This window comes from Sciurus vulgaris (assembly GCF_902686455.1).
Source record: "Sciurus vulgaris genome assembly, chromosome: 4".
NCBI lineage: Eukaryota > Metazoa > Chordata > Mammalia > Rodentia > Sciuridae > Sciurus > Sciurus vulgaris.
In genome coordinates, this window is record NC_136464.1 from 151,583,428 (window position 1) to 151,610,062 (window position 26,635).

The 26,635-nt window shown below is 39.8% G+C and overlaps 1 protein-coding gene across 1 annotated transcript in view; it reads left to right on the plus strand.

The window, feature by feature from the left end:
• Positions 1–26,367, plus strand: part of LHFPL6 (LHFPL tetraspan subfamily member 6) — a 229,983-nt gene extending 203,616 nt beyond the window's left edge. The window contains exon 4 of the mRNA XM_079136189.1: positions 25,237–26,367. Within this exon, the coding sequence (XP_078992315.1) occupies positions 25,237–25,355 (119 nt within the window). The 3' untranslated portion in view covers positions 25,356–26,367. The remainder of the gene's footprint in view (positions 1–25,236) is intronic.
• The last annotated feature ends 268 nt before the right edge of the window (positions 26,368–26,635 follow it).

Consider the following 26,635-nt stretch of genomic DNA (forward strand, 5'->3'; position numbering starts at 1 on the left):
TACATATGGAGTATTTATAGTGTCAAGGAACGCTATTTATTACCCTCAGGGTGTTTTAACTACCAAGGAGGCAGATATTAACAAAGATAACACATATAAAGTATGTTGGACAGGAAAAGTGTCAGGCGCTACAGTGGGCATTGTGGCTGACTTGCTGACATTATCCCAAACTCGTTGATCAGTGAATCAGAGAGTGACAAGCATTTTTGCAAAGAGTCAGGTAGCAAATATTTTCAGCTTTGTAAGCCATGTGGACTCTGGCAGCTACTCAATTGTGCAGCCATAACGTCAGTGGGCATATGGGACATATGTGACTATATCCTAATGAAACTTTATTTACAAAAGCAGGCTATGGGGATCATAGTTTGATAATGTCTGATTTCGTCCAAATAACACCTCTGACATGTCAGAAATGGTTTCATTTCAAATGACCTCATTTATTGATCCTTGAGGCCTCCAGAGCAGCCAGTCAGGATTTAGGGCACCCAGCAGGCCTGTTCAGTTACCCAGTGAGCTGTACAAATGCTATAGTTTTCAGGTTGGGTCATAGTGGGAAATTAGGTACTCTGTAAATATATCTTGGTCACGAGTGTCACTTGCATTGGTGTGGGATGGGAAGGCTTCCACCCATTGAGGCCAGTGAGACTGGAGGAGGTATTGACAGAGGTTTCTGAGGAAGGTATCTCATGCCTTAGGACAGGTGCTGGAAAATGTGCTCTCCCTTCCTTGGCTGTCCCCTCTGACCAGGTGGAAGGGAAGGAGTAAACAGAGGAGTAAGGACAGAGGTAGCCAGAGAAATCAGCCTGTGAATTAGTCATCCATGAAACTCACCAACCCTAGAACCTTCCAGAATTGCCCTTACCTGCAACCGAATGCAGCCTGGTAGCAGTTGGTAGTTATTTGCTAGATCACAATTGAAGGCCATCAGACCTTGCCTGGTGGCTTCATGAAAAATGGAATGAGACAGACCTCATTACCCTATGTACATGTATGATTACATGAATGGTATGAATCTACATCATGCACAACCATAGAAACGAAATGATGTACCCCATATGTGTACAATGAATCAAAATTCAGTCTGTAAAAAATAAAAAAATTTAAAAATTTTTAAAAATTTAGAAAATTTTTTAAAAAAGAAGTGTTGAGCTGAGCCCTCAAGGATATGTAAGATTTAGGCTGGTAAACAGTGGGTGTGTTTAGGGTGGCATAGAGGGATAGGCTACAGGGGGCACAAGGGTAGGAGTCGGGAGGGAGCCTACCTATTGTACTACTTTCCTGTTTCAACATGTTTTAATCTCAGATATCAGTCATGGTATAAGATACAAAGTAATACTTTATTTAGATTGGGGGTGGGTGGGTAGAAGGAACCTCCCAGGGGAAGAACATTTAAACTGATTCCAAAACTAAAAGTAGTAGTTAGACAAGAAGAGATTTCATAAGAAACTTACATTTGTGGTTGTAATGCAATGTGGTAGGAATCTACCATTAAAAAATAATAAATAAAAACAACTTTTTCTTAGAAAGGAAAACAAAAAAGGATATTTTTGTCTTGTTTTTGTTTTTTGCATGCCTCAACATTTTTATAAGTACTGTTTATCAAGCATTTGTGTATTAAGTGTAATCTTGAAGTGATTTTGCAAAAATATCCACTTTCACAAATCAAAATTGTTACCTTGCTTACCTTAGAATTATGCCTATTTATCAAGAAGAAAGGAGGGGGGCTGGGGATATAGCTCAGTTGGTAGAGTGCCTGCCTCGCAAGCAAAAGGCCCTGGGTTCAATCCCCAGCACCGCAAACAAAAAAAAAAAAAAAAAAGAAGAAGAAGAAGAAGGGAGGATTTGTGAATTCACACATTTTTAATACAGGAGTGCCAACAGGCTTCACAATGAATGTCTAAATTCTCCAACTAAAAGTGTCACTTGCCTTGACAGTAGCTTTAGACCTGTAGCGTTAGAATCACAAGTTACCCTGTTGAGACTGTAGGTTTTTAATCTCCATGCTTCAGAGAGTAACTCTTGTTTGTGTTTTAAACACAGATTATTTTTAGGTTTAAGTTACAAAAGCCTGATACACTGGAATAAAACAAAGAAGACACTTAAAATCTTTCATTACAGCAAGGTCAGAGCAGGATTGAGCTGCAGACTTGACTGATCCCGGGGCTCAAAGAGACATCCAGGGTCCATGTTTGGGAAGCACCATCTGCAGATTGGCTACTACCATCTGCCATCTGTAGGTTGGCTTCATCAGGAAGTTAGTTCTTCTGTGGTCATGAATACATTTGACGCTTGTGACTGTCCTAAAGAGGGGACAAGCTTCTCTCCCAGCTCTTCTACTCCGTCAAGTTGGGCCAAATTTGTTGCATGTTTGTTCATGAACAGAAGCTGCTGCTAGGGGGATGTCATGTGGTGACTGGCTTCTTGGAAGTGCTTAGAGTTTTCTGGAACTGGATTTTACTGCGAAGTTGTTGGATTTGTAAGTTGTAGGTGAGGTTAAAAGGCATCTGTCTATCTTTTTTATTGTCAGGCTTCTTCCATTAATGTGGATGTGGACAAAGGGTCAGTAATGATTTATGCTTCGAAGCATAAACAATCGTGATTTTATTTATTACTTTTTTAGGAGATCGAAGCAGTACTACTGATAAGAACAACATATAGCATAGCCGTCTGACACATAACAAAAGTCAGGTAGATGGTTGCTATTGGACAGAACCGTTTTCAATGAATATTTGCTGATCAATCTTTGTTCTTTGTTTTATATTTCATAACAGCAAATTTGAATTTATACATCAAGCATAAGGTCTTTATAATCAGGTTGTCCAATTGATTTAATTCATGCCTCAGAGATATTTTCATCCACCAAAGAATTTTCTAATTATATCCCCTTATGATCAAAAGTAGTGTTTCAATTAATTTGTCTTGCTAATTTGCCAAGTAAATTTGAGTAATTATTGCTTTCATTTTGCTATTTAATTTGATTAAGAAGCCATCATGTTTCCTGTTCCTGAAATTATGCTGTTGGTGTCTTACAAACAGTATCACGAACTCTAAACTCAGAGCCCTGCAATGTTGGAGAAAATGAGAGTCTGTTTCTTTCTATTTTCGCTCTAGGAGAGAAATCCTTTCTAGTGTCGTCTGGACAGTGGCCAGCCCACATGTCTTTGGACACATCTCCTTTAGCTCTTTGATGCCTGACTCATGTTTTTCTTCCTCAAATTTTTAATCACACTTGATTTGCAAGTTATGGGAAGGACAGTTGGATAAAAATGGGAACAAAAATAGTATTTTTTTTTTTTTTTTGAGCTTTTTCAAACTTGCTGTTTGTGGGTCCTTCTCCAGCTAAGGAACCCTAATTTTCCTGTCATTCACATGGAAGACTCTATTATTAGAAATGACACTGGAGATGACACTAAAAGAACCTACTGTTGGCCTCTATGACATCTAATGTAACAAGCATCACTTTGGCCAGAAGTTAGAAGGCTTCTAGGGCTCATGTGGACTTCCGTGGCTGGTTCATGCTCAGTCTGCCCAGGGACTTCAAGGTATCCAAGTTTTGTGCCAGAGCAGGACTTGCCTGTCTCAAGCAGCAGTTAAAGGGTCCTCACTCAGTTCAACAAGAGATCCCTTACAAATGAAGCATTCACTGGTTATCACTTGAAGTCAATATATTATTCTATTATGAGATTGCTAGGTGGGAAGCTGTTTAATAATAATGTATTGAACAATCATTGAGATTTAAGGTCCTTAAAGCAACAATGTTGTCTTGCCTTCTACATGGCTATGAACTGGAGCTACTCTAAACTTTTGATTTAGGTCAAAGTCACTGGAAGTCATCAGAAGGTTCAGTATGAACCTAGATTCCCTCACCCAGAGCTCGAGTGCAGGAGGGTGACAGAGAAAAGCCAGGAAGCTGCTAAGAGTTAAACCAACCCAAACTTAGCTCCACATGATACTGGGAAACTTCCACAGGCCAAGGAAACCAAGCTGGCGGGTGACGACGTGACTGCGTGAAGTGTTCAAGCACCTCCAAGGCGAAAAGCCAATCAGGATTCTGGTCATATCACTCAGTCTTCTTAGCGCCTTCTTTTTCTTGTGATAAAGGTTTTTCTACGTTCATTCGACAACACAGAGAAAATAACACATTCATCTCTGGGACATTTATTCAAACTGCCCCTTCTAGTGTATTCCATTATAACAAAATTAGAATGTGAATGTTTCCACTTTAAGTTATGACTTAGTAAATGACTCTAGTCCTGCTTTAGGAAAAAGTGCCCCATTCTGTACAATCATAAATCTCATTCTGTCTGCATCCCTAAACACATCTTTGCAAGTTCTAGTCATCTGGAACTCTGGGACAGTATTCTTGCACTAAAGCACTTAGCTTGGTGTTTGATGTTCAATAGATGCATGGACTTATTCAACGAATCTTTATTAAGCATATTCTAAGTACCAAGTTTTGCCACAAAGATCAAATTATGAATATGATAGACATGATCCTTACCTGTATGCCATATGTCTACCATCCACTGAATAGTTAAAAGGAATAAGGAAAGGAGAGCCAGGAGAAAGGAAGGAGGAAAGAAATGAAGAAAAGGAGGAACAAAACCTTACCGTGAATTTTTAACAACTAAAAAAGCAGCTGCTGTCATGTTTCTGTATATATTTGACCACAAATACCCTGGCATTCTGTAATGGTTTAGCCTTCTCCCAGAAACAATGAAGGTCAGGGTCATAGTTTAAAAAACCAAATACCCTGATAGGTGAAAACAGAAAACTGCTTTAAAATCTTTTCTTCCTCATTTCTTTTTGGATTAGGTTATTTCAGTGCAGGATCATTCCCACCCTCACGTTAATGCCTTTAAAAAAAACCTTATTCAATAGCTTGCAACAATTTATGGCAATGGAATTCAGCAATTGAAGAAAGAGGAAAATTCTCTTGGAAAACCTGTGAAAAATACGATGTCTTGAGGCAAAGCCAGAGAATATGCTAGTCTCTCCTTAAGATTCTTCTTTATTTTTTTTTCAATACTTTTATTTGAAAAATAAAACTCTACCTGAGTGTGGTGCCTTTTTAGATATAAAGTACTGAAGGAGATTTGGGAAGCTGAACAGTTCCATTCTGATGATTCGTTCATATTATGTGCTTTCAGCTCTTTTCTACTATGTCCCATTCGAATGTTAAACTGGGGCCAGAAAAACACTAATTTTAAATTTATCGGTTTTGGGAAGATATTTTTGATGTTTGGGATCATTTTTCAGGAATGAACTTTATCCTACCGACTGTGTCAATGAGGTAGGGAAGAAAGAAAGGACAATTAAGACAAATTGTGTGAACATCATCTTGCTTAAATCTGTAGATTTTATTAGAATTTTTTGGTAGTTAGGGTTTGGGGATAATGTTTCATGACTACAGCTGACTACTTCTGGAATATAGTCCCCATGGAAGACCCTGCCTGCTCCCTGCCTTCATGGGGCTTATAATTGAAAAGATTCATAGATGTGTCTTGGAATACTCTCTTACCCAACCATGTATGTTCAGACCAGTAACACTGTTCTGATGTTGCTGGGAGATCTGTCTCTACATGACATTAGAGGAGAGTTCTTTCAAGTCTTTCTATTAGAGTTCTTAATCCCAAGAAAAATATTTCTGCCCCAGAATTGAAAATTCACATTGCTGTGCTTCCTCAGGTGTTAGTGATCCGCCTGTGTGTTTTTGCCTTTGTTCTATAACCAAAGATGGAAAGTAGCCACTTCATCTTAACAGGTGTCCCCCAGTTAGGCAAAGGTCATTTGTAAGCTTTATTCATTGGTCTCCCCAGAAGTGATAAAAGAACTGATCTGATTTCTAGCATGATTTTTAACCTAGTAATATATTGACAAACATAAAGAATAAAGAGAAATGATCAAAAAACTCACTAAACAAGCAGTGATCTATAGTGAGACTTCATTTATCAGATTTTTTCTGAAAATATTGTCTGAAGGGATTATTCTGAATAAGTGTATTTTCCCCCTGAAGGGTTAGTTAATGGGAAACCAACCAACCAACCAACCAACCATGAACTGGATTTGAATCTGAATTTGCATCCCTTATACTCATTTGATTCTGGGCTAACTTGCTGAATTCTCAGAATCTCAATTCACTCTCTGAAAGGGGATAACAATACCTGCTTCTCAGGTGAAGATTGAAGGACTCTTGCTCTGACAGTGTAAATTGTTTTGCACATGCAAGAAATACAACAAGTGCTAGTCCTCCATTCTGCCTTAAATACCAACACAGTCTTTATGTTAATCACGTCATTATTATGGTTTAGACATGAGTGTCCCCTTTTTCATATGGGTGAGGCAATGCAAGAATGCTCAGAGGGGAAATGATTAGATTAGGAGAGCTTTGACTTAATCCTTGGAAGAATCCACTGATATGGTATGACTCTGTGGTAACTATAGACAGGTAGGGTGTGGCTGGAGGCAGTAGGTCACTGGGGGTGTGCCTTTGGGGTTACTATTTTGCCCTTGGTGAGCAGAGCTCTCTCTGCTTCCTGGTATCGATGTCCTGAGCTGTTTTCTTCTGCCATACTCTTCCACCATGATGCTTTTCCTCCTCTTGGGCCCAGAGCTATGGAGTCAGCTGACATGGATTAAACCTCTGAAACCATGAGCTAAAATAAACTTTTCCTCCTTTGAGTTGTTCTTTTCAGGTCTTTTGGTCACAGCAATATAAAAGCTGATGATAGCAACATGGAAATAGTTTAAGGATGAAGTATATATGTCCTCATGATTTCAATCAGAATATATAAAAAGTAACAAAACAAAACCAAAAAACCCTCTCTTTTTTTTTTTATCATTAGCAATTATACTGTTTTATGGAGACCTTCCTAAGAGTTGTGGACACATATCAACTGCTGTTGCACTTTCACTGAATAACCACGACTGAAAGAACTTTCTAGTTCTTTCAGGTTTTGTTTTGTTTTGAAACAGTTTTATGTCACATTGTCTCCTATTATCTATTGCCATTATTAATTATGTCTTTCATTCCTCGCTCCCTCACTTCTAACTTGTGTCTTTTCTAGTCATCATAAATCATTTTGCAGTCACACACTAAAGATGCACTGTCCAGTGTTCTGTTTCTGTGAGCTTCATACCACTGAAGCACTGACTTTTGTTTCCTCTGGCCAGTGCTTAACTTCCTGATTTGAGGTCATACTTTGGACAGCTGAATATGCCATTTGCATAACTAGCTAAGTATGCTACTTAGAGTTAGCAACAGGATGCTGTGATGACATTGGTAAATGAGTTCAATATTATGGTGACCTTGATCCATGGATTTATTTTAACTTGACATTTCCAGACCATTCAAGGGGCCCATAGGTCATCAACAGGCTTCAGAGAATGTGTGGACCTACTGAAACTGTATGTAATTTTTATGTGGTAGGCACATGTGATTTTCTTTGAGAGAGTATTCATAGCTTTTCATTATTCTAATTTGTTTTTTTTGTTTTTTTTGTTTTTGATGGTGCTGGGAATTGAACCCAAGGCCTTGTGCTTGCAAAGCAAGCTATATTCCCCAGCCCTTCTAATTGGTTCTTGATACCTGAAGACAGAACCTCTGGCAAACAACATTAGGAAGTCATACTGGAAAGCTTAGGGAACTGAATGCTAGACCAAAACTCCTGAAAAACCTCAAGTTTCCCCAAGAAGCTGGAAAGCATGGAACTCCCTTTGACTTGATTTCATTATCTATGAAAGTATTTGTCAGAGGAATGTTGTAGGGGAAAGTGTCCCTACTTACAATAAGCATTATGGAAGGAAGTACTACTATACACAGTTCTAATTTGGAATCACATCTATGCAAATGACCGCTCACTGTTCTTAGTGAGTTAAATATGCTTCCACTTACGATCTTAACCAGACATCTCTCCATGAATCTCACATTTCATCATATCTTGTGATCAGAAGCACTTTGTTCTGGACTATTTTTTCAAAGATATTTGTGTAGTAAATAGTCTTGGAAGACAAAATAGGAGCCAGGTTTGTTTTATTGTTCAGTATAATATATATTATCTCCTTCTGGGCTAAAAAAATGGACACGTTTTCTTGAAACCCATTAGAAAAGATTCAAATTCCATAAGCCTGGGATTCTTCAACTGTGACACAAACCCATTGCCTGCTTTTTCTACTTGAGCAGCTTTGTTTTAGCCCCTGTGAAATGTGGGAGGCAAGGATAATAGACACAAACAGTAAGCTCATGTTGCCTACAGTGCTGTGTGAGTAATATAGTCCTCTGTCTCTGATCCAGAAGTCTCCTATCTTTTCCAGCAGTCTGAAATTTTGGCAGTCTTACTTGTTAGATCACAAATAGAGCTAAACCTCAGACCTTTTGCAGTTCTCAACAGCACTGTTAATATGACTGTAATTCATTTTAAAATAACTGAGCATCATTATGTATGTGTGTTATTTAGGTAAAACCACAGCTCAAGTATGCACTCCAGAGTAGATACTCAATGCTGCTAGATCAAATACTGCTGTCATTCATATCTTGACCAACACCAGAAGCTTTACTAATTCATATAACAGTTGTCAGAAATGGATTTGTATTCATACAATTAGTGTCTTATTAATTAACATGATGAATGTTTAAAAAGGAACTTTAATTGGTGAAATTAAAATATTTAGGACTCTAACTCTAGATTGGCTAAAATAGCTTGAGATACATCTTATCCTTGCATGAAAGAATTTAAGCATCTGTCCAGGCACAGAGCCATTATTCTAGGTCTCAATAATATTCAAGATACTTACCAACCAATATGTCCTAGACTCAGGAATCAGAACTAAAACAAATATTGGCCACTGGGCTAATCAGGCTCCAAGGAGGCACCTCTTGGGCCAGCCATTTGCTCTTTGTTATCTGGGACCTGAGCCTAGAATTTTTTTACTGTCCTCAAGGGAAGAAGGACACTGTAGGATATTTGAAGAAGTTGGGTCCATGGCTGTTTATCTACCAGTACAGAGGTATATATTTTCATATTTTGACAACCAGTACAGCTGTAATGATTCATTCAAGTTGTGTGCTCTGAGAAATGGCAACTATGGCCAAATCGCCCCTAAAGGATTTTGTTTTTAATCTTCAGTTGCGAGCATTTCTGATTGTTTGTTGTCAATGGGAACAGAATCCTGCCCTGGAAGCTTGCCCCATTTGTCTCTAGCGGTTCTTTCATACAAGTTGGTAATCCAAACACCTAGAAAGATAGAAAGTTAAGATCTGTCTAGCTCCCAGAGCAGAGTGATGAGGTATTTTGTGCTTGTCCTTTGATGGCTGTTTGTTAAATAAATGTCTGTATGTGTAGCCAGGTCTGGTCTGAGACCTGCTTTCATTCTAACTTGTGCAAGAATAGCTACCTCTCATGATCTCTCACATATTTTTTCAGCGGGTATTGGAATTTACCAAAAAGGGATGCAAGGCCGGGCTTGACCAAATTGGATTTAGTTCTGTTTCCAAGAGCTGCAGGGATCACCTCCTAGACTGAGGGTCGCTGACCAACATCAAAACATTGCTTGCTGCAGCGCAATTCCGTTGACCTGGAGGCCTGGAGAGAACACGCAGAGGCTGCTTGGCAGCAGAGGGGAGTGTGGTGGGTCCTGACAGGGAGGGCAGATGAAATGTCATCCGGATGGAATGCAACACCTCTTCCTGCAGGTTTGCTGGAAAATTGACCGCAGCTGTGGGCCACACTGGGGAACAGTAGTTTAGAGAACACCAGGTCTTTTCACGATCTTTTTTGGGCCATCCGTGAATCAAAGACCTGAGTTTCAGGTAGTCCTAGCCTTTATAAATAGCAGCTACAGATGGAAACTAAAGAATAATCTTTATCTCCATACACTGAGTGAAGCCCTGCTGGTTATCTTAGCAACCCCCACACAGAGAGCCGATTCTGTGTCAGTTCACAGTGTGAACACAAAGGCCACCACTCTACATTCTGTACATAGAGCCAATGTCATCTTAACAGTGGATTCTCTCTAGTAAAACTTTTAGGATGGCTTCAGTGCTAAGGGTCAAGGATTAATAGTAACTGTTCTTGCAGAGACTCAGCTGGCAGGACAAGACAAAGGGTAAACTGCTTTTTATGTGTTAATGGTATAAATGTGTATATGAAGAACTGTATCCAGTGGGTCACAGAACAGAGGCCCATTTGATTGGAGGGAGCAAAACAATTCAGAAGCTGCTCCACTCATCTTGCTCCTTTAACACTTCCACTGAAATTTAATGGTGTTTCTGGAGGAGCTAGGGTACTTTTTAAAAATTTTTAAATTTATTTTTTTATTTTTACAGGCTGCATTTTGATTCATCATGCACAATAGGGTACAACTTTTCATTTCTATGGTTGTACACAATGTAGATTCACATCATTTGTGTAATCATACATGTACATAGGGTAATGATGTCTGTCTCCAGCTATCCCACTCCTCAGTTTATACCCAAAAGACTTAAAATCAGCATACTACAGTAAAGCTGCCACATCAGTGTTTATAGCTGCTCAATTCACAATAATAACTAGATTGTAGAACCAACCTAGATGCCCTTCAGTTGATGAATGGATAAAGAAACTGTGGCATATATACACAATGGAATACTACTCAGCCATAAAGCAGAATAAAATTATGGCCTTTGCTGGTAAATGGATGGAGTTGGAGAATAGCATGCTAAGCGAAATAAGCCAATCCCAAAAAACCAGAGGCCGAATGTTTTCTCTGATAAGCGGATGATGATACATAATGAGGGGTGGTGGCGGGGTGATAAGAGTAGAACCCGGTACTTTTGTTTCTTTGGCATCTCTTCGCAGGGAGAGGAGGCCAAGTGGGCAGAGCATCCTTACCATCCTCTTCATGGCTATGCGACTCTTGTTGGACTCTCAGGAGGGGGCGATGCAGAGCCTTGATTCAGTGTAAAGTTTAAGAGGGAGGATGTTGAATGGATCTGATACAGAGGAAAACCAATGAGGTTCCGTGTGGTTTGGAAGGGGAACCCCCTCCCAGAAGCCTAGGTGTGAGAGGAAGTGAAGAAGTGTTGGTTTCTGTTTAGTTCTCATGCCTGGTGACATTGCACAGATGTCCAGTTCTTAGAACTGTGGTTTCCCCATCTCTTCTGTCTTTCCTGTCTGCATAACCCCCCGCTCCTTTTGTTTTATCTACACCACTCTTACACTCATGGTTTACTTATAGTGACATGAAGTACATATAGTCATCCCTCAGCATCCATGGGCGATTGGTTCCAGGACCCTTCATGGAAGCCAAAACCAGAAGATGCTCAGGTTTCTTCTCTAAAGTAGCCTATGACTTGCATAGAACCCCCACACTTCCTCCTATATACTTTAAATGATCCACAGATGACATTTGCTACCTAATACCACATAAAGGCCATGTATGTATTTGTTATAAGGTATCATAGAGCACAATTTGGGACTGTCTGAATATTTTTGATCTGAAGTAGGTTGACTCTGTGATGCGTAAATAGCAGATACTGAGCATCAGCTGTTTCTCCAAATGTCCAGATTTGTTGGCAAAAGAAAAAAGGTTGTTGGCTTATTTTTTCCTCATAACTTTGTATTTTGCTCTGGGTATGCAAACTCACCTTTAGAAATGCACACAGGTAATTACGTGGTGTCTATACTGATGACCCAAATGGGACTAGATTTTTTATTAAGGATAAATAACCCAGCAACACCATCCTGCTTTACTTTGGCAATCAGGAAATTATAAATTGTAAGCAAAGGAAAATGGTCACTGAACGGAACACATTCAAGAGATCTTAGAAAGCCATTCAGCGCTCTGGACAATAGTGTCCTCATGAGTAAAATACAGGAGGTCACCTGGATCCAGGGTTGGCAAACCAGAGACCAAATCGGATCTGCATGTTTCTGTAAGTAAAACATATATATATTTATGAGGCACAGCTGTGCTCATTCATTTATTTTGTGTCTGTGGTTGCCTTTGAACTAACATACTTAACGTCTGACCCTTTTTAGAATAAGATTGCCAACCCCTTGACGTACGTGAACTATCTCCAAGGTCCCCTTGGGTCTAAAATCTGTGGTGCTGTGATGTGCTCAGTGGCAGGAGAGGTGAGAGAAGGATAAAGTCAAAAGGACATGGAAATAGAGGTGTGACGAACTGGTTCTGGACGAGGCTTGAATTTAAAAGAGGCTGTGTCCTGTTCAGGTCTAATCCCTTCACAGTAATCCCTGACTCCTCACCCCTCCTGCCTCCCTGTCTTGCCTGAAGCATTCACAGCTGGAGTTGCCTGGAACGACTTTGATTGCACATAAAAATCCTGTAGTCTTTCTCTGTGGAGCACATGCTCTGCTTGTATAAAATCCTTCAAATGTGTCAGCTGGAAAAATTCCTTTCCTTCTGTGGGACATAATTGTTTCCCATATGGAATATACAACCACTTCATCTTGCCAGGCCCAGAGGCATTTTTGTTGAGGAAAGTGGGTCCTCTATGCCCCTGTATGCTGCCCTGGCCCTGTGTAGTCCTCTGATGGAGGGATGCTCTGTTCCGTTCCACCTGGGCACAGGGGTCCTGCACACATATCCACCTCACATATCATTTGTTAGGTTACATGATTAATGCTAGAAGGTCATCTTTACTTAAGTGATTTAATTTCTAGGCTGTTTGCTTGTTTGACTGTGGTTGGCTGTGGTTGGCAGGAATGGGATGAGGTTTTGTGGTAGATGGGATGCAGCCAGAGGGCAAGAACCACCTGAACAACAGCACTGTGTGTAGTGCTTTATAAAGTCACACTTGCAAATGGGATATAAGAAGTTTGCTAACCAACTTTCCATCACTGTGACAAAATGCCTGAGAAAAGCAACTTCAAAGAGGAAAAGGTTTATCTTGGCTTCTCGTTTAAGAAGTTTCAGTTCACAGTCACGTGGTTCTATTGCCATGACTTATAGTGAAGCAAAATATGATGGTAGGGAGCGTGTATTGGAGCAATACTGCTCACCTCATGTCAGTGAAGAAGCAGAGAGAGAGAGAGAGAGTCTTATTATCCCAGTCTCTCATTTTGCCTGCCATATTACCCACATCTTTATTGATATCTTGTTTCTTACACTTACAAGCATAAAAGTCCTTCACTGATTTTGTAAGATACATGTACATAAATATAGGCAAATATATGTTTACATATTGAAACTTTTAAAATTTTTATCTTGAAATGATGTCAGATATATAGAAAAGTGGCAAAGATAGCTTAAAGAATTCTTGTCTACTGTCCTCCCAGTTTAAGGTAAATTTCCTCACATTTACTTATTATTCTCTGCCTCCCTCCTGCCCATTCTCAGAAATTACTTAGGTAATTCCTTTAAAAATGCCATTCTCTGACCTGGCCATAGAATTATCAAAATTAAGAAATTAACATTGACATTCTACTATTATCCAATATGTAGACTTTATATTGATACATTTTAAGTACAAAATTCTTAATAAAAGAAATGGGATTTATTTTCCATTTTCTTCTTGTGGACTTTCTTTGTGTTTTATGGTTTTCTACTTGCAGAATATAGTACACACAAAGCACTCTTTAAAATCTTCAGGACTGGGGATGTAACTCAGTGGCAGAGTGCTTATCTAGCACGCATAAAGCCCTGGTTTCAATTCCCAGCACCACTAAATAAAACAAAATAAAATAAAATCTCCTGATACTCAAAATTAAAAACAAAACAAAACAAAACAAAACAAAAAATTTTTGCTTTCCAAACCTGTACACTTTTGTTAGAAATTGTTAAGTTTGGGGGAAGATTTTAATAATCGTAATAACAATGCTGCTGATGAACAGCAATGTCTTCTCTCCCCTAGTGAATAAGTTGGGCTCAGTGCTATTGAATCCCACATCAATTTCAGCTCCTGTTCTGTGTCTTTTGCTCTTTGTCTGCGCTTAAGCAGCTGTGCAAGTGTGTGATCTTGGATAGGAACTTTCTGGTAAATTCCTGTGTTGTTGATGTCCCTTGGTGAACAATAAGTTATACTATTAAACAACTAAAACTTTGTGGGTTTTTCTTTTCTTTTCTTTTTCCTCAGCCTCTCATACCTAGGGTAGAACTAAAACATTTCTTTGGGAGCAAGAGACAAAACCAAGCAAATTAAAATTATGACTATTCAGCAGAATTTCTGTGGGAACCCAAAGGAAAACTCATACCATGCATACAATAGAATTACTTTGTTATTCAGAAAGGTTTTTTTTTTCTTTCCTTTAAAGGCTGAGACCTATCTAACATAAACTTATATTTTAGTGTTTGAACAGATGGTCATTCCCCCTAATGTTCTGACTCTGTTCCTATTCTTTCCATTCTGGTGACAGAATGAATTAAACTGCATTGGATAATTACAAGGTTGATAAATATTTTTCCATTAAACTTTACCCCCTAACATATCTCCTTAGAGGTAGTGCTGTTATTAACTGTTTATAGATACATATCTTTTCCAAAGACTAAATATCCCTGCTCCCTTTAACGTGTGGATATGGAGAATACTGAGCAATGCTGTGGCTTGGTGTGTGGGTCCTCACCGATAGGCATATCTACACCATACCTTCTGACTTCCAATATCCTCCTTAGCTCTGTGGGAAAAGTAGGACACACAGCGAAGTTGTGTGATGGGGTGTCTTTTTTAAAATGTCTTGCTAAAGCATCTTGGGGAAAAGATCATTCTATTTCAAAAGGAGTACAAATCTTACTGTACCGGGCCAGACCAGCTGAACCTTAGATGCAGCAAATGAAAGATGCCCATGAGTGACCCTATCTCTACTGTTTGGTCCCTTAAACCTGAGAAGAAATGGGCAGGACAGGTAGAAAGATTTAGTCAGTCTTACACATTAGAGTTGAGAGCTTTTGGTGAGGAGAAATGCTGGGGCCCTCACTGTGGTGAATCCAGAGGCACCAAGATGGCCACTTTCTGGAACATTCTGTAAATAGACTCGGTGCTTGGATGAGGGCGGGAGGATTCTACCATTACCCATATCTCCTCACCACCTATTCTTTAAGGGCATGCTATGGTGGTGGGAGTGGTGTGGGGGGGTCCCATTCCCATATTTGCTTGAGGACAGCACCCCCTGGGGCCCATCCACAGGGGATGCAAAAAATATAACATAAATGGAGCCCTCAGAGTCACGTGCAGTTCAACCCTGATAATCAATTTGAATTCACACTTCCAGTTATTAGCAGACATGAGAAACAAGCAAAGGTTTGAAGAAGAGCCAAACCGCACATTCTTCTCAGCCTTTTTACTTCTGTCTTTTCTGCCCACCAACCAAGTGTGTGAGTTCTCTGTGCAGACACCTGAAGTATGGTTTTTACTACTTCTTCCATTAAAAGTTTGAATTAAAGACTTTGTAAGTTTTAGGTCAAAGTTTCAATACTTTTTCTTTTTATTATTGACACTTTTGTTCAGTAACTTCACAAAAGAGCAAGTGGAATTGGTTCCATGATATATTCTTTTTGTTCTATATTTTAATCCTTATGTAAAGAAGGTCTGAATATGAAGAAACATGAAGGAATTTATTCAAGAGTAGAAAGACCTATCAAATTTTGTCTGTGGCAGGGTGGTTAAGAGTATAGAAGATGTTTTTCTCTTTACATTGATCCTTTTACCTTCCTGCCTTTGTTATTATAAAGCAAGAAGAACAAACCTATTATGCCTATTTCTCCACCTAGACTTTATGTTTATACATTAGGGCATGAACAATTTCAAAATATCATAGATAGAAAATATTATGCCTTGACAAATGAAGTCTATCAGCTTAATGTATCCTGACTCAGGCATTTGTGGTTACAAGGCATGCTGGGAGCTCTGCAGTGCCCTTTTGAGGAAAGAGAAGTAAACTAGGAATCCATGGAGCTCAAGTTCAAATATAGAGACAAGAAGACGTAGTGAAAATGAAGGTTCTCTTGTAGATGGGTCATTAGTCAGCTTTGCATTACTGCAACCAAATACCCGAAGCAACTAACTTTGTAAACAAAAAAGGTTCATTTAGCTCACAACTTTGAAAATTCAAGTCTAAGATCAGGTGGCTCCATTAGTTTGATTTCTGATAGTGCAGAACATCTTGGCAGGACACATGTAGCAGCAAGTAATCATATCTTGAACCAGAACACAGAGGAAGGGGAAGAGACTTGGGTCCGACAATCTCCTTCTAGGGCATTCCTCCAGTGAACTAAGGACCGCCCTCAAGACCCCAGTCCCCAAATGTTCCATCATCTCCAAGCAGCCCTAGAGGGGAACTGGAGAATGCCCAAGACCTGGAGCCCTTCATCAGGTAGGGCTCAGACAGAGCCAGGCAGGCCAAACACACTGAGTTTGGAGGCTAATGGTGAGCTGGCTTCTCATGCAGGGAACAGAGGTTGTCAGAATCCCTGAAACAAGTTTGTTTTAGACATTACCTCCCTACATGCTCTAGAATACGAAGTTTGGTTTCATCAGCTTAAGAACTGGGGGACAGGGGGCAAGTCTGTGATATAGTCCTTTGATAACTAGATGTCCAAGGTGGACATGGGGATGTAGAGTCTTTTAAGACTCACCAAGTTAAAAGGTTGAGATGAACTTTTTTCTTGGCATATGAGTTCAAGCAAAGATTAAGTGGTAGATATCCAGCAAGTAAGAAGAATACATTTAATTTAGATCACCCTTACACATTATCTGAGAACAGGGAAAAAATTCTACAATCAGTTTGACCCAAGTTCAAGCTCAAGTTCACCATTTACTTGAGGTAAGTAAAGAGTTTCTTGTGTGACTTCAAGGTGGGAATCAGATTGAGAAAATACAAACAGATTTGCCTCTCTAATACCCTAAAAGGATCATAGACACAAATGATTAATTGAGGTGAGGTGCTGCTTCTTAACTATTGAGCCCCTCGCTCAGTGATTACATGACAGCTGTCGTAGAATCCTGAATGTTGGATTTCCGCTGTCAGCACAAGTCAAGCTCCTGAGGTCCACTCAGGACTTGAGTGTGTGTCAGTTGTCTTCACTGGTCCAGGCGTTGCTCCGAGCACCAGAACACAGAAGTGAAACAGGCACACGCAGTTACACCTCAGAGACACCCAACATTAACCGAACAAATTAATGAAAGGCCAGAGGTTAAACCGCAGTGTCCTTAAAAGATGAAAAGGTCAATGGAATTCCATTGTTATTTGAAGTAGCGCCACTTTCTCTATTGCTTCCAAAAGATACACTAAAATCTAATTTAAGCCACCCTTAAAAAAAAAAAAAAAATCAGCCACACCTCTCCTCACCACTGTCCCCAGGCTGGCACTGCCCTGGAATGCTGCCACGGAGCCTTTGTCTGTGGACTTGGCATGTGGCTGTGGTATGCTGCTTTCTGTCCCATTAACCTCTATTTTATCTGTCAAGAAGAGTATTCCCCATTGTTGAAAGCAGCAATTTGCCAACCAAGCAAGCTTGGAGTCCTGTTTGATGGAGCATTACAGAGAGCAAAAGGGAAAGTTTAAATAGATTTGCCTCTCTAATTTCCTGAAAGGATCACAGACAAAACTTGCCCTCTGGCAAAATGCTTTCTGTTTGCATTATAATAACAGACATTTATTGCCATGACAGGGAAAGAGGGAGGCCATGAGAGGCCCTTCCTCCGCCCCCCACCCCGCCACACACACCAAGTTTCCTGGTTCCAGTTAGTTCTATTAAAATTCATGGGATACTATGCTACTTCAAACATATTAATGTAAACATATCCTGTTTTCTAATAGCCTAAAGTATTCAGAAAGACTTTTTTTTGTGTGCATGACTGTAAAACATGGTACTAATTTTTTTTTTTTTATCATTGAGCACATGGATTCTAACAATGAAATCATGCTCAGAAAGAAAAATCTACTTTCCCTTTCCTTTGCCAAAGTTGAAGATATAGTATCAAGTCTGTGACTCATAAATCCAGTCCCTCAGAGACTTGTAGGTGTTTCACTTTATAGTTGCATGAAAAAAATATATTTCTATAAAACTTGTGTATAATAAACATGGGATGTATTTAAATAATGCAGCTAATGTGGTACTAGAAAGTAAGCTTCTTGAGACCAAGGACCCTGTCAGTATTATTCATTGTGGTGTCTCCAGTTCCTGTAACTTTGCAAAACAGATAATAGGTGGTTAAGATTTATTTGTGTTTGTGGAGCATCTCATATTTCTATCCAGTAATACGAATGAAAATTAGGAAGAGGAAATTTTCAGAACTCAAGCTCTTGAACTCAGGAAGTGATCATGGAACAAGGACTTAAAAGCCTGATTTTGCTAAAAACACTGACACATTACTTGGGCCCGCAGATACAAAAAGCTTGGCATCTCTACCTCCATTTTTCAGTGTCCTTTGCTTCAAGTGAACTACCTGGGACTCCTTAAAGATCTGGTGATGAGTGGAAACTACCCTGCAGGCAAGAGCAACTTGACCAGGCCTTGCCTGACCAGTCCTGTATGAACCAGACCACAGTTTGACAAAGACTGCTTGACTATGCATACCCCTGGTCCTCTTTGTCCATCTAATCTGGGACCTCATGTCAGTAACCCTCATATAAGACTGGAAGCACTGGTCCCCTTTGGGAAGCCATTATAGCTATATGATTAAAGTTTCTTTCCTGCATCACCATATGACTAGAGTTCCTTTCCCACTTTCACCTTTACTTTTTCCATGTGGTTTTGCGAGTGAGTGGCTGGACTGGATTTGTTGGGATCCTCCCAGAGTCAGGCCTCTGAACGAGGACTCCAATAACAGTCATACCTAACGTCATCTTTTGCTTTACACCCCAAATAGCATCCATCTCTTGTTTGAGCAGTCCTTTAACAAAACCTGAATCTGTCTGCGTTTCTCCAGGATGGTTCCTTTTCCCTTAATCCAAGCACACTCTTTCCTGGCCTCCCACATTCATGATTGGCTTGCTCCTGCTCATCTGCCAGGATTCAGTATGAATTTCACTCTTAATTTAAGGCATTCCCTCACTGACTTGACCACACTATCTAGATCTCTTGAGATGTGCTGCCTTAGCATCTTCAATTTTTTTTTCTTTCAAGAGCCTATCATCATTACTATGTAATTATCGGAATATTGTTTAGTATTTATATCCTTGACTAGATGATAAGATGGAGAGCAGGGATCATATTATTATTCCCCACCAACTTCCTAGGACTGTGTTGGAAAACTTGGTCCTTGTCCCCAGTGCCAATCCGACAATGAGGACACAGTTTTGATAAAAAGGTTTACTGCTTTGCTAGCAAAGGAGAAACACAGGGAACTCTGGTCCCAATGGCTGTGATTCTGCCCATCAGCAGGAACAGGGGGCTTTTACAGAGGTGATTTGGACAGAATAAGATTAGGGAGGAGAGATGAGGAAGAAGAAAATCAGGGAAAAGAAGATTAGGGAGGAGAAGTTTAGGGAAATTAAGATCAGGGAAGAGAAAATTAGGGAAAAGAAGATCAGGGAGAAGATCAGGGAGAAGCTTGGGAAAAAGAAAAAAAATGTAAGATTAAAAGCCACAAGGGATATCATCGAAGTATCAAGTGAACCCCATTTACAGGACACTCGATATGTATTTATTGAATCAATGAATGAGAGGAAAAGGGAGAAAAGAAAAGAGGGGGGGAGAGCAAGAGGGGAGGGAATAAAGAACCAGGGGTTTGTAGACTTAAGGTTTCTTCAGATTTGCCTGAATCCTACTGGTACATCTTGATCTTACTGAACTGATCTTGATTCTTTCTTACTTTTCTAAAGATATGTGTATGGGAGTGCATGTGTATTTTGTATGTATTTTTGAGGTTACTTTGATGAGATGGTTCTGTTTCTATTTAATCCAAAATACTAGAACAAGTCAAAGTCACCTTTGATTTTGATTTAATTTTTTTTTCACATATTACCTAATTATCTTGAAATAAGGGAATATTTTTATTTTTTATTATTTTATTTTTTATACTGGGGATTGTACTCAGGGGCACTCAACATCCCCAGCCCTATTTTTGTATCTTATTTACAAACAGGGTCTCACTGAGTTGCTTAGCATCTCACTGTTTCTGAGGCTGGCTTTGAACTCATGATCCTCCTGTCTCAGCCTCCCGAGCTGCTGGGATTACAGGTATGCACCACCTTGCCCGGTGGAATATTTTTATTTTAAATCACACCAAACAAGAATTGCTCATTTGGTCCTTAATCAACCCTGGATTTTAACCACAAAAATGTATAAATCATAATATATGAACTTGCATAGATGTGTAATCAGGGACCATATTTTCTTATATTGTCAAACATTTTAAGAACCTGTATTGAGTTTCCTTCCAGCTGTCATCTGATAGACCATTGGTCTGATGAGCCGACCGTGTGTTTTGTGACATAAACTAGAATGGATTCAGAAACATAACAATGATCAGAAACTGTAATTACACACTGGCCTGAACAGGAGTTGGACTTGCCCTTGAAGATGGCAGGGGGAAGGAAGATTGAGAGGCCGCTAGTGCTGAAGGCTTGGCTCTGACTTGGGGTCTCCCAGGGACTGACAGGGCTTGGGTGGGTAGGTGGTGGGTGGGGTGCTTAAGTCTTGGACAACTGAAGAAACTTCAAGGCCATCTGGTAAAGAAAAACAAGAAAGCTTTGTTCATGCTGCTATCTTAGATCTGGTTCCCCAGAGCAAATGCTGAGGTGAAGATTTGTGTTCAAGTGATTCAGGAAATGAGCCAAATTTCAAAGCAAGGTGATGAAGGACTGAACACCAGGCACAGGTGCAATCTGAGGTGAGGTCCCAGCCTAAGCTCACAGGTGCTCTGGAACATTCCTTACACTGCACAGTCTGCCCCATCTGGAGGCAAGAAGTCACTGTGTCTTCACACTTGTGCCCCAGTCCTGAGTCCTGACCCTGGCTACAGGTCGTGCTGGGGACCACTTCAGCTGTTGGAGAGTAGAGGCAGATTGATTCCATTTTCTCATCAGTCCTCTGAGGATGGTTTCAAGTAAGAGCTGTTAGGAACAAAGCACAAGCAGAAATTGTGGAATAAGAGCCCAGAACCATCAGAGGGATCCAGAGGAACTGGGGGAACATCTATACCATCTGCCTTAGTTTCCCCTCCAGGCACTGAAGTTTAAATTTCTTATATTTTATTGACTTAACTGTAGGGGAAAAAATATTTTCCCCTCTCAGCTTTACCCTCTGATGATCAATGCTTAGTAGCGCCTTTTCTTATCTTTAATATATGGAGCTGCTGTCATATATACTATTCTCAAATAATTATCCTTGCCAGCTACTCTTTCTCAAGAAAGTATCCTATAATTAATAAAGAATTACATGCTCTGCTTTTTGCGTCAGGTCATGGAACTGCATGTCGGTCAATACCTTCTTAATAATGAGCAATGGCTTGGATTCCATGTCAGGAGCTCTGTGTGGAACAGATAGACCACACATTCTGCTGACTCTTTGCAAGGGTCTAACCATTGACCATCTCTTAGCTGCTTTTTAATTTTCTCTTCTAGATTTATTTAATCAAGGTAAAGAATAATTCAAAATGGAGATGGTTCCCAAGACTCACAACCACGTTAGCAAACATGGTCTGTGAAGGGGGACTCTGTTACCCTTGAAAAATGCTTATGCTGTCTATCAGAATTAATGGAGGTCATTGTACCTGTGAGACCTACCCAAGGTGGAGATGTGATCCTTCAGAATTGAGCTCCCTGTTAAATTTGACACATTCTGTAGGAGGCTGGAAATGCATACTTGCTTTTGGGAACTTCTTTCCAAACGTTTATTTCCAAAACAGGATTAGAGTTATTCTTAAAATAAAATCCCAGATGTACTGTTTTCCCGGAGCTGGTTGCCTGCCTGCTTGGCTTCCTTTCTTTGTTTTTATTTTCCCTTGCTTTGCATTCCTCAGTCATTTATTGAGTACTCACTGTGGGCCAGGCACAGTGGTGGTGGTATAGCTGGGAATAAAATATAGGAAGTCTCCCCATATTGCAGTTTTCATTCTAGAGATGGAGACTGAAATTAAGTGCACACACACAGAATTTATAATCCGTGGAAAGTGCTATAGAGGCAACACAGTGAGCAGAGCAAGAGAGCACCGCAGAGGCTGCCGTGGGTGGGAGGTATCTCTTTGGAGGTGCCATTGGAGAAGGATGCAGTTAGTTCTCCAACAGTCTGGATGTAGAATTTTCTGGGTAGAAAGAATAATGAGCTCTCCTATCAGCAACTAGCTGGATGTGCGACAGAGAAGGTGGTCAGTGTGGCTTGGGAGACATAGGGGACGGGTAGCCATGAGGCCAGACAGAGCAGCAAATACCAGTTCATTCTAGATGCCCCTATAGGCCACAGGGAAGAGATGGATTTTGGAGAATGCCAATGCCTTTATTTATTTTTTTATATGGTGCTGACAATCAAACTCAATGCCTCAAATGTGCTAAGCAAGCTCTCTACCACTGAGCTATAACTCCAGCTCCTCATTAGAGGGTTTTAAGTCAAAAAGTGACTTGATCTGATTTATTTTTTAAAAGATAGTTGCCTGCTTTGCTGGTGGTGATGATGTAAGTAGAAACAGAGAGACAGGTTGGCAATGGTGGCAGACCTGGTGGCAAGGGATGCTCTAGGCACTGGGGAAAGGGACATAAACTATCGAATTTTTCTCAGCCTTAGATTTTCTGTCTGAAAGATGGGGATGACATTCACATACCTTCCGCACTGTGTTCTCATGAGGATTAAATGCATCACTATATTTTTAAGAAATTTTATTGAGACAGTGTTTGCACATATTTATAGGATATATTATTGTCAATTTAATGCATGTATACGGTGTGTGACAACAGGATAATAATATTTCTATCTCTTTGAACATTAATCTTCTTATGGACTGGAAATTTCATACTCTTCTAGTCATTTTGAAATATACCATAGATTGTTTTAATCAATTATTACCCTACTGTGCTATAGAAAAACCTGAATTAATTCCTCCTTTGTGTATTTTGTTATCTCTTATATAATTTCTTTTCATGTTCCCCTGCCTCCTGACCTTCCCTATCTCTACTGATCACTATTCCATTTCCTTTCTCAGTGAGACTGACTTTACAAATGAATGAGAACATGTGGTATTTGTCTTTCTATGCCTGGCCTATTTCATTTCACATAATGACCTCCACTTCCACCCATGATCCTGCAAATGACAGGATTTCATTCTTTTTATGACTGAATAATATTCCATTGCGTCTGTGTATGTGTGTCACATTTTCTTTATCCATTCATTTGCTAATGGACATCTAGGTTGATTCCATATTTTTGCTATTGTAAATAGTTAAATGTATTAATATTCACTTCACATAAATCTCTCATAATAATTCTGTGTAAATAGTAATAAAAATATGTCTATAATTTTTTGTTACTATTATTGGATGTGGAAGGGATAAATCAAGGGTGACAGCTAGACTGAAGACTGAACAGCTTGCTGTCTGTGGGCATGGTAATGTCCTTGGGTACTTTAAAGATGAAGAGGCTCTTGATCTAATTGTGCTGCTTTTCATGCTGACCACAGGCCAATAACTCACTTAACTTTGTCTCACCTTGCCTTATCTACACATAGGGCTCATAATGACTACCCTTCCTGTAGACTTCCAGTGAAAGTACTGTGTTAATTAGCTTTGCACCGCTGTGACCAAAATATCTAACAAGAGCAACTTAGAGGAGGAGAAGTTTAGTTTGGCTGGTTTCAGAGGTTTGGTCCATGGTCAGCCAAATCCATTGCCCAAGGTCCAAGATGAGGCAGAACGTCATGGTGGAAGGGCATGACGTTCTCCATTCATGGTGGCCAGGGAGAGAGGTTTCCTAGCTACACCCTACCTGCCTATAGTTACCGCCCAGTATAGTAGTCCTTTCAAGTCATTAAACCATCAAATGGATTAATCCACTGATTTTATAATCCTATCACCTCTGTATATTTCTGAATTTTTTCACCCATGAGCTTTTGGGAAACCCCTCCTATCAAAACTATAATGGATATGAAGTTGAATTGCAAATTAAATCTAACAGTATTTGTATTTCGTAGTAGAGAAGTTATTACTTTTATCACAAATGAACAAGGCAAGATTGACTGACTTGTGCAAAAAGGGACACGGTTTTTAGTCCATAGTTCATGTGACTGAAATCCAAATGTCCTTGCATCTATGCTTGTGTCTAAGGTGATGTTTAAGCAAGAATAAAAGAAAGGAAGGAAAATGGTTGCTGTTGGAACATTGTCTGATAAGATGGTAAGACTGGAGGGAAGAGGAATCAGAATTGGAACAGAAAGGACACAAAAAGAATAACTTGGATATTACTCAGCACACAAAAAGAATAACTTGGATACCATTAAAAAAAAAAACTTTGCAAATGCAGAAAGCACTTTCATGAACTCAGAAAAGAAATTTTTGGTAAATGACTTCTTATTCTTGGAATCTGCAACCCAGGTTTGAATCCTGGTTCAGTTTGTTAACAATTGTAAGCATGTGATTTGGGGTTAACCACTAACTTTTCCTAAATCCTAGCTTGCTTCTCAACAGCATTTCCCCTCAGAAGAATCAATAAAGACCATATATGAAAAATAAATCTATTTTTAGAATTGTGGGTGTGTTACTATCATTAATAATCAAGCAACTGAGAAAGCAGAAGCCATTTGGCCCTTGTCGTGGTTTTCATTTAGGGTACACTGTAAAGGTGTTGACCCCAGCAGAGTCAGGGAGTTTTGTTCTGTAATTCAGGTAATAGAGTGTGATCATTTGACAACTTCTTGCAAATACAGGATTCATTTTAGTATTGCCCTTCAAATGATTCTCTTCCTTAAAGTGCCCCTTTTGCAGAAAGATTGTCCCTGTGTCTTGTATTCTTCCTCTCCAATACCTTATTATGCACATGTGTTTGGGTTAAAGGTGTTAAATTAGAATCCACTTCTTCTGACTTCTTGGGTGTTGCTATTCCTCCACTCCTTCAGCCAGGGGTGCAAGCATTGGTGAAAGGCAAGAGGCTCTGTCCTCTTGGCTGGCATGAGTCACAGACCTCGAGAGTCTTCTGAAATGCACACAACCAACCACTATTGCTTTCTTCACTCTCTAGATGGCTTTCAGCCCATTATCATTCCACTTGAGTGAGAACCCCAGGCATTTCAGAGCACACACATTGGAAGATACAAAACCTTCTTCAAAGCCGTCCTCACCCGTTCTTGCTCTTTCTCTCTTCCTTTGTCCCTAGGGAAGTGTGAAATCGGGTGGGCCTACTACTGCACGGGAGCAGGTGCGGCTGCTGCCATGCTGCTGTGCACGTGGCTGGCTTGCTTCTCGGGCAAGAAACAGAAGCACTACCCATACTGAGATGGAGCCGTCAGGAGAAACAGAAGAGAAGCCGGGCCACAGGGGCCTGAAGGGGCCAAAGCTTCCAGCTACTTCTAAAAGGTGGAATAGTGGTTCTGATTCAATATAGTGCTAATGAAGTAAAACCCGATGGAATGAGGGACATTATATAGGAAGGGCGGGGGTGGGAAACTGGAGACAGAAATGGAGAATGGTGGAGGGAGAAAGAAAAAATGGACCAAAGGCTAAAAATGGTGCAGAATATCGGGTGTTTCTATTCCACAGAGTATTGTCAGCCTATATCGCATACACACGCAAAGCAAATCTATATATGCAAACAAGAATTTGGGTTGCTTTTTTTTTTTAATGGTGAGGACTTGGGAGAACCAAAAGGGCTAGTAGAAACAGTATGATGTGGGAAGCAGGGTTCCCCACAGATGTTCCCTGTAGGTAATGCCACCCCGGAAAGCACACGTGCACACAGGCAGGTACACCTCCACGCATACCCACGCAACACGCAAATCATCACACAGACTGTACGGGGGGTTCCATAGCACATTACTCCTCTGTTTTCTTTTTTAATATACATTGAAAACACAGTATTATCCCTTTATAAAAATTACATTAAATCTAATAAATGGACCAAGATGCCACTGTATCAGTATTTTGTATATCCTGCATAAACTCTTTAGACACTCCACATGTTCTCCGTGTTTGTGCAGACTTTTAGAGTTAAGCCTTCATATTTCAATATTATTCAAAGATATGCAATATTTCTCTGAGTAGCTTCTGCTGTGATATTCTTATGAAGTTAAGGGGCAAATTTCTGCCCGCCATAGTAGAGACTTCAATGGAAGAGATGAGAGTCGTGAGAGACATTTTCCAGTCATTAGATCATGTTTTCTTTCATCCATTATTGTACTGTGCTGTACCACATTTATTTCAATATTTGTTTTGTAAAAAAAGAAAAAAAAGTGCTATTTTGTTTGTATTTGAAAAACTCTGTGAATAAATTCTCTCTTTGTTCAATAACTGCATGAGCCCTAGAGTGTTAATTCAGTTATCTGGTCTGCTTCTTTAATTTCTTAAATATAGTCTTTGAATTGCAACCGTCTTCTTAATCTTCCTCTTCTCTTAAGGCTTCCCATTAATTCACTCACTGATTATCCAACCAGGCATTGTTCTAGACATACAGCATATTTTTTTTTCATACAGCGTATTAAAGGTAAGACACAGTTTCTGCTTTTAGCTTAAATTCTTTGCAACCAGAATTATAACTTCCTATCCATTGAATTTCAATC